Genomic DNA, 14,310 nt, shown 5'->3' on the forward strand with positions numbered 1-14,310 from the left:
TTAAGGCCAGGTTCACACTAGTACGACACGACAGTTGTACGACTGAATCCGACTTTGCCCTGCGACTTGAAGTCCGACATCCATCTGACTTCAATCAACGGGGATCTGACTTCGATCCCGGCAATATCAGGCACTTTGTGTCTGGTACGGATCTTTAGGGAAAACTCTATGGCAAAAAAACAGTACACTTTTGACAAAGTCGTTTATTAAATCAGCTCCAGCGTCTCTTCCGATTTATTTTCCCTCTCCGGCCCTTTTCCCTCCTCTGGAGATGTCTTCTCCTTTTGCCGGTTCTTCTCCTCTCTGCTCTGTCATCTCCCTCTTCTTCTGGGTCTCCTCTCTCCGCTGATGTCTTCTTCTTCTTCCGGGTCTCCTCTCTGCGCTGGCAGAGGCAGAAGATATTGGAAAGAGGAGACCCGGCAGAAGAGGGAGAAGATAACGCAGAGAGGAGAAGAAATGGCAGAGGGAGACAACATCTCCGGAACAGGGAGAAGAGCCAGAGAGGGGAGAAGAAATCAGAAGAGACGCCGGAGTTGATTTAATAAATTACTTAGCAAAAACCTGTGTACTGTTTTTATTGTTAAAACTTTTTTTTAGTTGAATGGGTACAATGTACCCCTTACTCATTCAGATAGAGGGGGGGCCGGGATCTGGGGGCCCCCTTGTTAAAGGGGGCTTCCAGATTGCGATAAGCCCCCCACCCACAGACCCCGACAACTATCCTTATCAACATGGGGACAAGGTGCTTTGGGGTGGGGGGGGGGGGGCGCAGGGCCCCTCCTGCCCCAAAGCACCCACACTCCCATTTTGAGGGCATGTGGCCTGGTATGGTTCAGGTAAGGGTCTGGTATAGATTTGGGGGGGGGGGGGAACTGCTGTTTTTTTTAGCGTGGAGGTTCCCCTTAAAATCCATATCAGAACGAAGGGCCTGGTATGGTCTTGGAGGGGGAACCCCATGGCTTTTTTATTTTATTTGCCGTTGAGTTGCCCTTTAAGAGCCTCAGAGCACAAGTCACATGCCAAAGTCAGATCAGTTAAGACGATGATCTGACTTTGATCAGACTTTGATCAGACTTAAATGATATTCAATGGGCTGAATTGGATCAAAGTCAGACCAAAGTAGTGCAGGAACCTTTTTCAAAGTCAGGCCGACTTGTGTCGGACCAGTTAAGACGGCTCTCATTGGGAACCATTGATTTGCACATGTCATGTGACAGAAGCTTCCAATGTTGGAGCATTTGTCCTACAAGTGTGAACCTGGCCTAATAGCAGAAAGTTAAAAAAATATGGGTGGAAGGTGGAGGTGAATATTTCTGAGGTTTAGTTTTGCCTAAAAATACACACGCAACTATAACAAAGACAAAAAAAAATGTGAAACAGGACTAAAAAGTTGACAGACAGAAGAGCTGACACTTATTTTCTTCATGTTGGTTGATCCTGTAAGACAATGAAAATCTTCTGACCTTGTAGGCTTTCACGAATCGGACGAAAACAGGGAAGAATACAGATGGAGGAGTGGTTTTAGGATTTTCACCAAAATATTTCACTACTTCATCAAAGGCATCCTGCAAAACAACAGGAAATCTTCATTATTTATCTCAGCAAAGCCTTATCCCATTACATTGTTTCCATTAATCATCTGCTAATAATCCTTGAGGAGCTTTCTAATTGCAAACACAGCATGGAAAAATGAAAGAAAAAATTGATTGGATGACGTGGGAAGCAGCTTTTTATTTCCAGTGTAAAGTAAAAACAACATTTATGATATATAACATGAAGGAGAAGAATATTAAATGAGTAATAATGGCAAGAAAAGCCGTACTACAGTGTCAAAAGCATATACCTATACACGTTGTATTACTTCTGTCCCTTTATATCAATAATTCATTATATTTTTCAGGTGTGATTTTGGGTGTTTGGCTCTCATCTGCCATCCTTTTATTTTTTATTTGGTTTTCTATTCCCCAGCTATCATACTGACACTGCTGTGACAGTTTGCATTTAAGGCCCGTACACACAATCAGAAAATTGGACGAAAAATACCGATTTCGAAGTGATCATTCGGCGATCGATAATCCTACAGAGCTCTCGAGAGCCAATCATGACAATTCATCCGATATTATCCGAAGGAACAAACAAGAGTTTTTTTTCTTGTATGATAATAGATTGTACAATTTTTGTTTAATATGTACAGTCTTCGTCCGAAATTACAATACACATACAATATAATACTTGACATCACTTCTGAATTTTTATTCTGCCGTACAAGAATTTTCGTAACTTTTGTAAACTCTTCAGTTTCAATATGGAGACTAGCATGCAAAAACAAAACTGGACGGTCATTCGTCCGATAATCTCATCATGTGTACGAGGCATTAGATGGACTGCACCCTCCTGTGATATGGGAATGATTCTAGACACTCTGGCATTCATTCACTTAGGCAGGGTTCACACCGCTGCGGGGGGAGAACCGGATGTGATTCGCACAGCAAATCACATCCGATCTCCGTAGTGCTGCGAGTTCAGCCATACAGATAGTATGGCTGAACTCGCAGCGGTCCCGCAGCAAACTCGCACAGGACCCTTTTTTGGGTCCGCAACGGAATCGGATCGCATGGGGGTTCACACCATGCGATCCGATTCCTGTGCGAGTCGGCAGATCGCACTGCGATATGCCGACGGATCTGGGGGTGTCATTAACATAACATTGACACCCCCAGCCGTCCGCATAGGGCAGTGTGAACTGCCGGCGGGAGTCGTGCGATGCGGGAAAACGCCGCGGATTCGCGGCGTTCCCGCATCGCAGCAATGTGAACCCGGCCTAAAGGAGTCGAACACGTTCACTTTCCAAAATAATTTTTACTTAGCTCAGTGAATGTAGTGAGAATTCATTTTGGAAAAAATACCCAATTAATGTACAAAGAAAAGTAAAAACACAAACAAAAAAAAAACAGGAATTTTTGATTGAACAAGATTGGATGTTGGATGTCAACACAGCCTCACCTCATTCACTAAACTAAGTGAAAATTCCTTGCAAAGTGGACATGCTCTACTCCTTTAGTAAACCAATTTCAGTTTGGGAAACCTTATCTGCTACTTGCCACTAGATGACATAGATTAGGAAAATGAATGACAAGAGTAAACATTCCAGGTCCACACATGGGAGAATTCATTATTGGAAAACAAGTATAAGAAATCAACAGGTTATTCAACCCACCAAATTCCACCAATAATTGAAATGTTAATTTGGGTGGAATGACCATTTAACAATAACAAAGGCTCAGAATGTATCTCCTCTGCATGCAGAGTGCAGTATATAATGTTCTAGATCAAGGGTCTCCAAACTGAGGCCCATGGACCAGATGTGGCCCTTTGCTAGCCTTTATCTGGCCCCTCGGGCACTATTCCTTCCAGTGATATGAAGCACTATTACTCCCACTGACACCAGCAATGGGGCACTATTTCTTCCACAGATTCCAATGATGGTACTATTCCTCCTCCTAATGACTACCAACCTTGAGGCCATGTTTATTCTCACTGATGCTGGGCCTGAGACATTTTCTACCCCCCACTGCCCTGAAGTCCAGAGTACAGTAAACTGGCCCTTTCTTTGGAGACCCCTGTTCTAAATAATTCAGACAGAGGCATCAGGTAGTTTAAAAAAAGAAGTAAAAGATCTGGGGTTTAGGCATCTTTCAGATTTCAAATATCTCCTAGAAAACAAGGAAAAACACGCCATTTGGTACTGACTTACTTGAGAGATTTTGGCATCATCCTGCAGCTTCTTCAGCCTCCCTTCATTGTTCTGTATAAATTCTTTGAGCATTATGTTGTGGTCGTGCATGGTGTACTCCCGTTTTGTCAGATCCATCCCTCGATGAAGTTCTTTCACATCCAATAGGACATTTTCAAGGGAAACTGCAAAACAATACTCACGGTTCACTGGGAATTTGTGAAACATTGGAATATAAATGCAATACCTTCTAAGGCCATGTGAAGGAGCTCACACCGCACAGAAAGACTATATAACAAAAAGCCCAGTACAAGTAAATAAAAAAATGGTATCAGGACTTGGGGAACCCATGCACAGGTATAAACCAACATTCAGCTCAGATTATTTTGCACGTGTTTTTGAATATGTGTGTGCAAGAATCTGGCCATGAAGAGCAGATGGTCAGTCAGACCATGCGACTACATGTATAGCTTTGTGCTATAATGTACATGCCCACTAAAACAGAGGAAAATAATTCAAACAGAACATCTAATAGCAAAAGACTTACATTTAATAAAGCTAAACTCCAGCAAATATTGAAATGATACAAAGAGGAAACTCTTCACTCTCAGGCTGCTGGACACTGAAGGAGCAGAAGCAGAGCAATGAGGTCGTTCCTTTGCTCTCTCCTTCTCTCAGCTTGCTTTTTTCCTGCATTTACATGCAGCTCACACGATCTGCTCCTAGTACTGCTCCCCCCTTCCCTCTTTGCCAGCCTGAGCTCTGCTGTCAGGGACTGTAACAAGATTCTATCAAGTCAAATTTGGGTACTTGGATACAAAGACATAGCGAAGGAAAAAGATGCGAAAGAAAAGGAAAATTAGAAGAATAAAAGAGGTTTACAAGGTAAGAGAAATAAGATGTGGAAATGGGGTGATATGCAGTATGTGAATAGTAGGTAGAGGCCATCAGTTCAGAGAGACTTAAAAATCAGGGCCATCCTGGTAGAGTTTCCAGGGGTGGCAAGTCTCAGAGAATTGATAATATCTGTCTTATAGTTGTGCCATCAATCCCTGCATTTGCATCACTAAGTTTAGTTCAGCAATCCACTCTAGAACTGTAGTTGGAGTTGCTGATTTACAATGTCTGGGTATCAGTGGCGGCCCGTCCATAAGGGGCGCACAGGCCCCCCCCCCTATCCATGCATCCGGGGGGGGGGGGTTGAAGCATGTGATTAGAGCCAGAGGCTCTAATAGGCTTCAAAATAGGGTGGACCGGGGGCACAGAGCACTGCGCTCCGAGCCCACCCAGTTGTGTGACACTAGCGAATGAATATTTGCTAATGTCACACTAATTCTCCTCCTAGCCAATCAGAAGACCCGCAAGGAGAGGAGATGGGGAGATGCAAGTGAAGCTAGATGGCCGTCCGTCCGCCTGTCGCCCCGGGGTAAGTGTTGTAGTCAGGGTACAAACCAACCTGGGGGGGGGGGGGGGCTAGGTGTGGGTAACCAGACAGGAGGGGGGATGGCTGGCTGTGAACTGTTTAAAGGGCTAGTCAACCCTTTAATAGATTAATGAGATAAAATGAAGAATACAAAATAAATATATATAAAACTCTGATCAGGAGACATCAGAAGTGATGCATGGATCCATATTATTAAAGGATTTACTAGCCCTTTGTTTTAATTTATTACCTTCTGCTTCATTAAGAAGCATTTTCACGATCATCTCAGCCATTATTCCCTTTTCATAGTTGTTTACGATTCCCAACCTTTTTATATGTATTAATTTCCTCAGTTATCTCTGGGTAAATGGCTGCCGTCTTAAGGAAACACTTCGGGAAAATGACTGACGTATTCGTTTTAATAGAAAGTCACTGAGAAAATGGCCGCCACTATGTTATACAATGGGGACTTCAACAAAATGGCCACGGTACCATACGCCCCTATTGGACCATTTAAGGACATCAGTTGTGCTTGTCCTGATGAAGTCACGTGACCCATGACGATACGCGACGGGATTGGCTGACAGGCACACTGGAAGTGACGTGTTAGAAGAACTCGGAGCTCCTGGATGATACACTGTGTCTCATCTTGCTTAATGTGAGTGCCATTCTGCGTTGGTTTTATCAATAACATTTACACTACATACTACACTATTGGGCTTCCCCTTCTTTCCTCTGCATCCCTCTCGGGGTGAGAGTGAAAGTCCAGTATAGAGGAGCCACCACCTAGTACTGGTTCTTGGATTAATGGGAGGAGGACCCTTAAAAGAAACAGAGAGCATATAGAAGCCACCAGCTATCCATGCAAAGACCTATAGAGGATTTCGGAATTATTGATTTTTCCCATGCTGTTACCTTACAGTAGTAAGGTGAGAGGCCACTTCACATAGAGGTGCCACTGCATGGAATGAAAAGACACCTGTTACTTACTTCATAGTTTGCACAGTTAAGATTGGAGCACCACTTTTCACTCCTCACACCTGCATCCCTTATTATTTATTTAGTGAGATGTTGATGTGTATTACTATGAGCACTGATTGATTTATCATTATTTGTTATACAAGATTTTTATTTGCCCTGAATATAGTTTTTCACAGTTGCATTTTGAAAGCTGTTTTTGCTTTTTGCATGTTTGGTTTCTACTACCATCTTGTGCACAGTTTTAGTATCACTCTCTACTTTATAACCTGTGGCACATAGGTCACACTACAGTCCTATAACAGTGTAGCATCATTCATATTTGGAAGTAATTTCTTCCCAAAACTGCCAGACAACCCCATGTGCCCACATTTCTGCCCATTTCCAGTAGTACCAGACAACCCCATGTGCCCACATTTCTGCCCATTTCCAGTAGTACCAGACAACCCCTTGCCGTCACATTTCAAATTACTGTAATTAAACATTGGGCGAAAAAGTTTCATATGAAAAGTAAATCACACATCAGCATGTTTTAGTAGAATAAAACAACTTATTTCTAACATACAGTGAAGCTTTCTTCCCATTTATGGGCATCTCCAGAGTGACAAAGCTTTAATGAGAACCAGCCGAGGATAGCAATCCTATAAATGATCGTACCTGCGGCAGCTTTCTCCACATAGTGGAGCTCATTGAAGAACAGAGCGACTAGCGAGTATTTTTCCCGTACAACATTGGATATATAGTGCAGCAATGTCTGTTTTCTGTCTGTTGACTTGGTGTCCAGAAGCTGTATAAAATAAAACAGATATGATTGATTACAATACATCTAAAACATTTTGTACACGCATGTTTTAATGTAGATATGAACCCTAACTAACTGACATTTAGTTTGCTAAAGCAGTCCATAAACAAATGTCTTTTTTCTTCCATAAGACACTGTTTTCATCTGTTTTGTATCTCAGTCCCTGCTAATGTCCCAGTCTCTACCAATGTCCTCAAGCTTCATCCAGCCACTTTCTTTCTACATGAACTCATTCCTGAACTGGTTGCCCGTCATTGCTCTGGACTGGCTTCCTGATAGTGAAAACTGTGGACCCTGGCTAAGTAGTGTGTGCCAATAGCAATGTGTGCTGTTCCCTTTAGGGGTGCATGTAAAAGAACAACCGTTCAGGAGCAAAACTGGCAAATTGGGACAGAGCAACCCCACAACAGGAACCGCCTGATCAGGAACCTTTATGTCAGGATCAACCAGTATTTTGGAGTGGGACATTTGTTTTCACTACTACGTTGCTCACTGTTCTCCTTGCTGGAGAGGAAGCCATACCTGCAGTGCAATGCTCTCCCTGCTTCTGCTTCATTAAGTCTGTGCTTTCTGCACCCCCTGTTGCTGCTTGATTATTCTTTTATCAGTCATCTGATTACCAGTCATCAGGGGAGCAGCTCTAATATGAGGAAGCAAAGTCCAGCATCTATCAAGTCAGTAGTGCAGAAAGATCAGCTGCAGGGAGACCACAGGTAATGCTGGTGTCTATTCCTTTGCCCTGTGTCTTCATATTTAAAGTGGTATTAAACTCTTCTTTTTTACTTGCACCTACAGGTAAGTCTATAATACGGATTACCTGTAGGTACAGTGAATACGTCTTAAACTTGCACTGTCGTCGACACGTGCACTCTGAAAGGCCGTCATACTCGTGCCAGCCTTTCAGAGCTCCGTGCCACAATCCGTGACATCATCGCTGCTCGGCCAATTAGATGGTCCGAGCATGCGAACGTGGAAGGAAGACCGGGTGAAGATGGAAGCCCTGTCAGCGGTGACAGCGCGCCAGTGGAGAGCACCATCTAACTGAAGCAAGGGTACGTACATGCCCTTGCTTCAGTTTGCTTCAGTGAACATGTGCCGATGACATCGGTACATGAAAATACAGAGGATATCTCCTACACTCTTCAGGTATAGGAGATATCCAGGGTAGATACAGGTAATCCTAATTATAGGCTTACCTGTAGCAAAAAGTGTGTTGTAAGGGTTTACAACCACTTTAAGGTACAGCTTTCACAGTTCAAGTTGTCTATAAAGTGTTTATGAACCCGTACATATACCCACTTAAGTGACAAGCCTCAGGTGATACACAGAGATGAAACACATCCTACATAATTTGTACCTGTTTATCTGTAGCACTCTCTTCTCTACAGCCTTCTAAAACACACATATCAAAGGCTATGTCTCAGGTCCAGCAGGAAGTGTGCGGGACCTGACATTACACTCAGCACAGCAGAGCAGGGAGGTGAATGTAATCTGAGACATGAGTGAAGGATATGGACCACACTCCTCTCTACACAGTTCTATAGGGAAAAGCAGGGGTAGGGCTGTCAATCACTTTCTATGTGCTGGGAGGGAGGCAGAGCCTTCCCCCAAATTCTGTGCTGTTGACATAACCTGTCGGAAGTGATTAATGCAGACTGCAGAGGAATGACAGTGCAGACTGAAATCACACTAAGTGCTTTTGATTTATTCAAGTGCACACTAGAGGGACATGCTCTGTTCATCTTTTTTCAGAGGTTTATAACCACTTTAAGGTCCTAGGAACACTTGCAGTCTCTACCCTTTTGCTAGTTACACTGATGCTAATGTATCATTGGCCTACTTACTTACCAAGTCTAAGCTTTGAAGTTTAAACCCATACACGGCTCCACGTTTACTGCTGTTCATGTAATTCCCAAGGGCCAAGATAATCTGCATAAAAAGGAAACAATTTGTCATATATCAGCTCAATTCAAAATAGGGCTGACACATAATGTTACCGGTCATATTTCTGTACAAATCCATAACACACCTCTAGTATTTTCTTTAGCTTCTGAGAAGACTTAATGGAGACTGAGGCAGCTATTATTGCATGAAGTTGCTAGAATAAACATAACAAAATAGCAATTCAGTCAAAAATATAATTTATACATTCAAAAGGTGAACTCAAATAACTAAATTGTGAACTTATAAAAACTGATGCAGAACAATGGAGAGCAGTGACTATTTAACCTTGTTATAAAAGAATAGGCTACTAAGTATAGTCAGCACTTTAATGATTCAAGGTTTGAAAAACCTGACTCTATCTATACCGGTGTTAACATCTGGATGCTTTCAGAAAAGTTTCCAATGAATGCCATGATGGTCATCTTCTGCATCAGGCGCTCTATCTTGCTGAACTGCATCATAAAGCGATCTTCGTCCGTCAAGTTCTCCATGGGCTTTTTTTCCCGCTCATAAGTCCGTAAAACCTTCACCTCTGCCTCTGTGGGCATGAACCTCATCAAACATTCCACAAAGTCCACAGGAAGTGTTTTCAGGTCAAACCTAAGCGTGACGTCAATAAATAAGATATAAGATATAAAGAAAAATAATGAGAATACAGACAGTGTTTACATTAATAAAGTACAGCTATTCTCAAAATGCAATCATTTCACAGAAATAAAATACCTGCAAGTGCAAAAATTGCATTTACCAAAATAGTGTTTCCCCTTTTCAAAAGTACCTGGTAATCCTGCCAGCCTTCTAGTCTTCCTCCTGGAAAGTGACAATGCTACAGGGCTTGCGTTGAATTCACTGCAGTGTTGTCACCCTCAGCAGCCATACAAGGCTACTTCACTACATTTAGGTGGATTATCAGCATAGTCACTGCTGATAAGCCTTCCACTCCCTGTCAATAAGCACATGATGCATTATTCATGAAGGCACCCTGCTGCATATAGAGGGAATGATGCAGGGTGCCCCCTTGGATCCCGGCTCTGGAAAACTGAACACATCGAAAGCATAGGAGATGAGCTTGTGCCACTTAGTAAAAATAATACGAGCTTTGCTTTTCTGGGGAGGCCAGAAGGAGGAAGGGAAATGTTAAAAAATATTTTGTGCGGAGACTAACATTAACCATTTTTTGTTATAAATAAAATTCATCTCTCTTCCCATTGAGGCCAGAACTCCCTGTCCTTGAATCCTGTAATCTATTTTCCCTTAGACGAAAAGCGAGAGAGAGATGTTTGTTTCATTGTCTGCTGAGTAATTAAAATTCTTCTAATTTTATTTCCTGAAGCTAAATACCCTGCACAATACAATTCGTGCAATTTAAACAACGCAAGTAATAAGTAATAATAACAATCATAGTTTTCAGGGAAACAAAATGGCTGTTCTTGTGCTCAGACAAAATGCACAATAGTAGCATGTACATAATATTTATGAACGATGTCTATCTGATTCACGGAGTTCAAGCGTTAAAAACGTCCATTATATTCACAACTCTGTCACAGAGACCAATAAGCCAATCCATTGTTCAAAGATGTTGTGGAGGAGACACAGTGTCTTGAGGGACCTGGAAATGTCATATATCAGTAGGATGCACAATCTTTTCATAACCAAGGGAAAAACCACACAGCCAATGGATTACTGATTTCCAAATTATAAAGTTGGCACCGGAGCATCTAATCTGCAACTACACTGCTAGTTAATTTGACTACTCCAGCATTCCCTAGCCCATCCCTCTACCCCCTTGCACATCACAGCCCCTTCTTCTTTTTGGAGTGTGTAATTACTCTCTGTACTGGCCCAGCTCCTCCACCCCTCAAGATATATTTTTATGTAGCTGCTGGGGAGGAGTGATGAGGAATACCACAGTGTGTCACTTGAGTGACAACTCTGAGTCTGCTGGGGCTGGAGACATCACATCTAAGATGGCGGCACCCAGCAGCGGTCTTGGGGCTTTTTGATATCAATGGAAATACCATGCACGGAATATGTTAACAGCATATACACCCCTCACAGTTTTGTAAATGTGTCATTATATTTTTTCATGTGACAACACTGAAGAAATTACACTTTGCTACAATGTAAAGTAGTGAATGCACAGCTTGTATAACAGTGTAAATTTGCTGTCCCCTTAAAATAACTCAACACACAGCCATTAATGTCTAAACAGGATAGTTCTCATGTACCTGGTTGGAGTCTGAAATGATGAGGTCAGCCTCCCTTGTATCTCCAGCCCAGGCCCAACTGGGAGTGAGACAGAGGGTGCCAAGGGACAGGAAGAACACAAGTGCCTGTAGGTGTAGGTTGCAGAGCTTGTGACAGAAGTCGTAGACTTAGAGATTCAAAACATCAAGTCCAGAACTGTGATGATGCTGGGTAGATCAACCGAGGTTAAAGGGGAAATCCACCAGGCATGCAGTTTCAGGAAATGCGGACAGGAGACAGGAGTGTGTTAAATGGGGCTCGGAAGAGAGGAAGCTCGCTCAGGTACTCGGAGGAGGCGTGGAGCCAGACAGGAAACAGAAGTGAAGTCAGAGGATTAGCCAGAGTCAGCAGCGAGCGGGCTGCGAAGTACCAGGGCATCAGACCGAAGCAATATCGTGGATAAGCCGGAATCAGGAACCAGTAATCAGCAGTATAATCGGAATCCAAAAGGATATGTCAGTAGTAAGCCAGGTCAGCAATGGATGATTAAACGGGATACAGGCAGGACACAGGGAAACAGCTGAAGACCAGTCATCATTGAGCAAGGGTCAGAGTGCTCTTTAAATAGGCCATCTGGCATCAAAGGGGACTGTGGACGTGCTCCCGTGAGTGCGCACATTCCTTTGCGCATGCGTATTGGCGCACCTGCGATCAGCCAGGTTCTGTATGCCCGCGCATACAGCGTGTCTCTTACAGCAGTATTTCAACATGATAATAATCCCAAACACACCTCCAAGACCACTGCCTTGCTAAAGAAGCTTAGGGTAAAGGTGATGGACTGGCCAAGCATGCTTGCAGATCTAAACTCTATTGAGTATTTGTGGGGTATCCTCAAATGGAAGGTGGAGGATCTCTAACATCCACCAGCTCCGTGATGTTGTCATGGAGGAGTGGAAGAGGACTCCAGTGGCAACATGTGAAGCTCTGGTGAACTCCAAGCCCAAGAGGGTTAAAGCAGTGCTGAAAAATATTGGTGGCCACACAAAATATTGACACGTTAGGCCCAATTTGGACATTTTCACTTAGGGGTGTACTCACTTTTGTTGCCAGCGGTTTAGACATTAATGGCTGTGTGTTGATTTATTTTGAGGGGACAGCAAATTGACATTGTTATACAAGCTGTACACTCACTACTTTACATTGTAACAAAGTGTAATTTCTTTGGTGTTGTCACATGAAAAGATATAAAATAGTTACAAAAATGTGAGGGGTGTACTCAGTTTTGTGAGATACTGTATAATCTTTCGGGAATATTTTTGCTGAAATGAATGGTTTAGTGATGATCTTTAATGAATAGGTATTTGCAAATTCTTGAAACTTTTAGTTATTTATTCCTGCTCCTTTAATAAATCTTTAATAAATCACTGGTCCTTCCAAGTGCTGGAAATAATGATGTCAGGAACACCTTTACAGAAATAAAAATCATGCGCTCAGGGGACAGGTCATCAGAACCTGGAAAAACACTGTGCTGAGTCAATTACATAACGAGATCTGCAGTAATCTCCTAATCTGCAGTATTTTTATTCCCAGAACTTCACGACTTACTGCTGAATGGCTCGACAGATTTCCTCTGCTGTCTTGCCTGCTTTCCTCAAGGTTATGGCCAGGTTCTTGGCTCTGTTGGCATCAAGCAATGTCACCTTGTTGGAGCCTTTAGGTGTTACTTTCTGCTTGCTGGAGGTGACATCAATGGGCGGGCCCTGGGCCTTTGTCTTAAAAATGTCTTCAAATTCGTCAACGTTTAAATCCTAGATAAAGAAATGGTGGTTACATCATAATTACAATTGATGCTATGCTGTTTTTTCAACTATAAGGAGAAAAAAAATGTAATAAGACAGAAAATAGATTAGGCAGTTTGAACCCATTTGATTGCTTTCTTCATTCCAACAAGACTAGATTTGCATATTTCCCTTTTGGAAACCCTTTATCCTGGCAACATAAGATTAGCAATTAGCTTGTACATGTTTTTAGCTAGGCAATGGTTTTACATAGGGAACGAGAGAAGACTGAAGTCTAAGAATGTCCATGATCTAAGAAAGACTGGACTTGGGCTATTACCCATTTACTTAGAGGTGATAAAGTACACTCATTTTTATTTCACGCACATCTGCGGTTCATACCTCAAGTATCCTTTCATCATCAATTTCATTGAAGACTGTGCCATTGATCTGGTTGGGTTTTAGAGCAACCCAGTTGAATACTGGCATCCTGAACTTTGTCTTGATGGGCTTCTTAATTTTCACAGCTGAGCAAGAAAAACAGTAGATGGGGATATACTTTTATTCTCAAACTGAATCATAAAATATGCAAACACATACAGAACATGCATAGTTGATACAATGAACATGTAAGTGAGTTTGTTCGACCAAGGATCACAAAGAAAAGTCATAGTGAATTTTGCCAGCATATTAAACAGATAATAAACCCTAGGTTTCCACAAAGATAAAGAAAATGGTCCATAAAAAGGGAACAGTTTATTTTGTTTATATACTTGACAACAGTCCCTGATGTGCTGTGGCAGTCGTGTTTTTTTGTTTTTTTTTAGGTCTTAGCCCTTGTACACACGGTTGGACATTCCGACAACAAAATCTGTCGGATTTTGTCCGAAACTGGTGTTGCATACACACGGTCGGAAAAAGTTGTCGGAAATTCCGATCGTTCGTAACGTGATGACGTAATTTAGTTACGACGGGACTACGTTCAGGCTAGTAGCCAATAGCTTTGGTCTAGGAATTTGATCTGAGCATGCGTGCCACTTTGTCTGGAATTCTCTACAAACGATCGGACAAAGTCCGATCGGATCATGTTGTCGGAAAATTTTATAGCCCAGCTCTAAAACTTTGTCGGTCGGATATTCCGACGGAAACAGTCTGATGGAGCCCACACACTGTCGGATTATCCGACAACACGGTCCGATCGGACATTTTCCATCGGAATGTTCGACCATGTGTACAAGGGCTTAGACCTAAATTGGGCAACACTGCAGATGTTAAGTGGCAGATATGGTTGTTCTATGGGCAGCTTGAGAAAGGGTAAATCTTCCTCTGGAATGTTATCATGTACATACTTCATTTTTAAAAATAAACATTAAAGCAATGAACACAGTTTCTAAAAGAACAATGGAAAAACCTACAGAACAGCTTGATCGGTCCATCTTAAGAGGAAGCACAAAAGCAAGAGGAG

The 14,310-nt window shown here is 42.4% G+C and overlaps 1 protein-coding gene across 9 annotated transcripts in view; it reads right to left on the minus strand.

Annotated features, from left to right (window-relative positions):
- FMNL2 (formin like 2) overlaps positions 1–14,310 on the minus strand; it is a 344,784-nt gene that overhangs the window by 33,456 nt on the left and 297,018 nt on the right. For 6 of the 9 annotated variants that reach the window (XM_077447676.1, XM_077447681.1, XM_077447679.1 and 3 more), the window contains exons 16-24: positions 14,261–14,281; positions 13,248–13,372; positions 12,673–12,875; positions 9,246–9,480; positions 8,966–9,034; positions 8,785–8,865; positions 6,792–6,921; positions 3,755–3,918; positions 1,464–1,565 (exon numbers count right to left, since the gene is read on the minus strand). In XM_077447676.1, the coding sequence (XP_077303802.1) occupies positions 1,464–1,565; positions 3,755–3,918; positions 6,792–6,921; positions 8,785–8,865; positions 8,966–9,034; positions 9,246–9,480; positions 12,673–12,875; positions 13,248–13,372; positions 14,261–14,281 (1,130 nt within the window). The remainder of the gene's footprint in view (positions 1–1,463; positions 1,566–3,754; positions 3,919–6,791; positions 6,922–8,784; positions 8,866–8,965; positions 9,035–9,245; positions 9,481–12,672; positions 12,876–13,247; positions 13,373–14,260; positions 14,282–14,310) is intronic. The other 3 variants (XM_077447680.1, XM_077447683.1, XM_077447682.1) reach the window with 1 other exon arrangement.

Source organism: Lithobates pipiens, unplaced genomic scaffold, assembly GCF_037356315.1.
Source record: "Lithobates pipiens isolate NorthernLeopardFrog02 unplaced genomic scaffold, aLitPip1_a1.2 Scaffold_22, whole genome shotgun sequence".
In the NCBI taxonomy this organism is placed as follows: domain Eukaryota; kingdom Metazoa; phylum Chordata; class Amphibia; order Anura; family Ranidae; genus Lithobates; species Lithobates pipiens.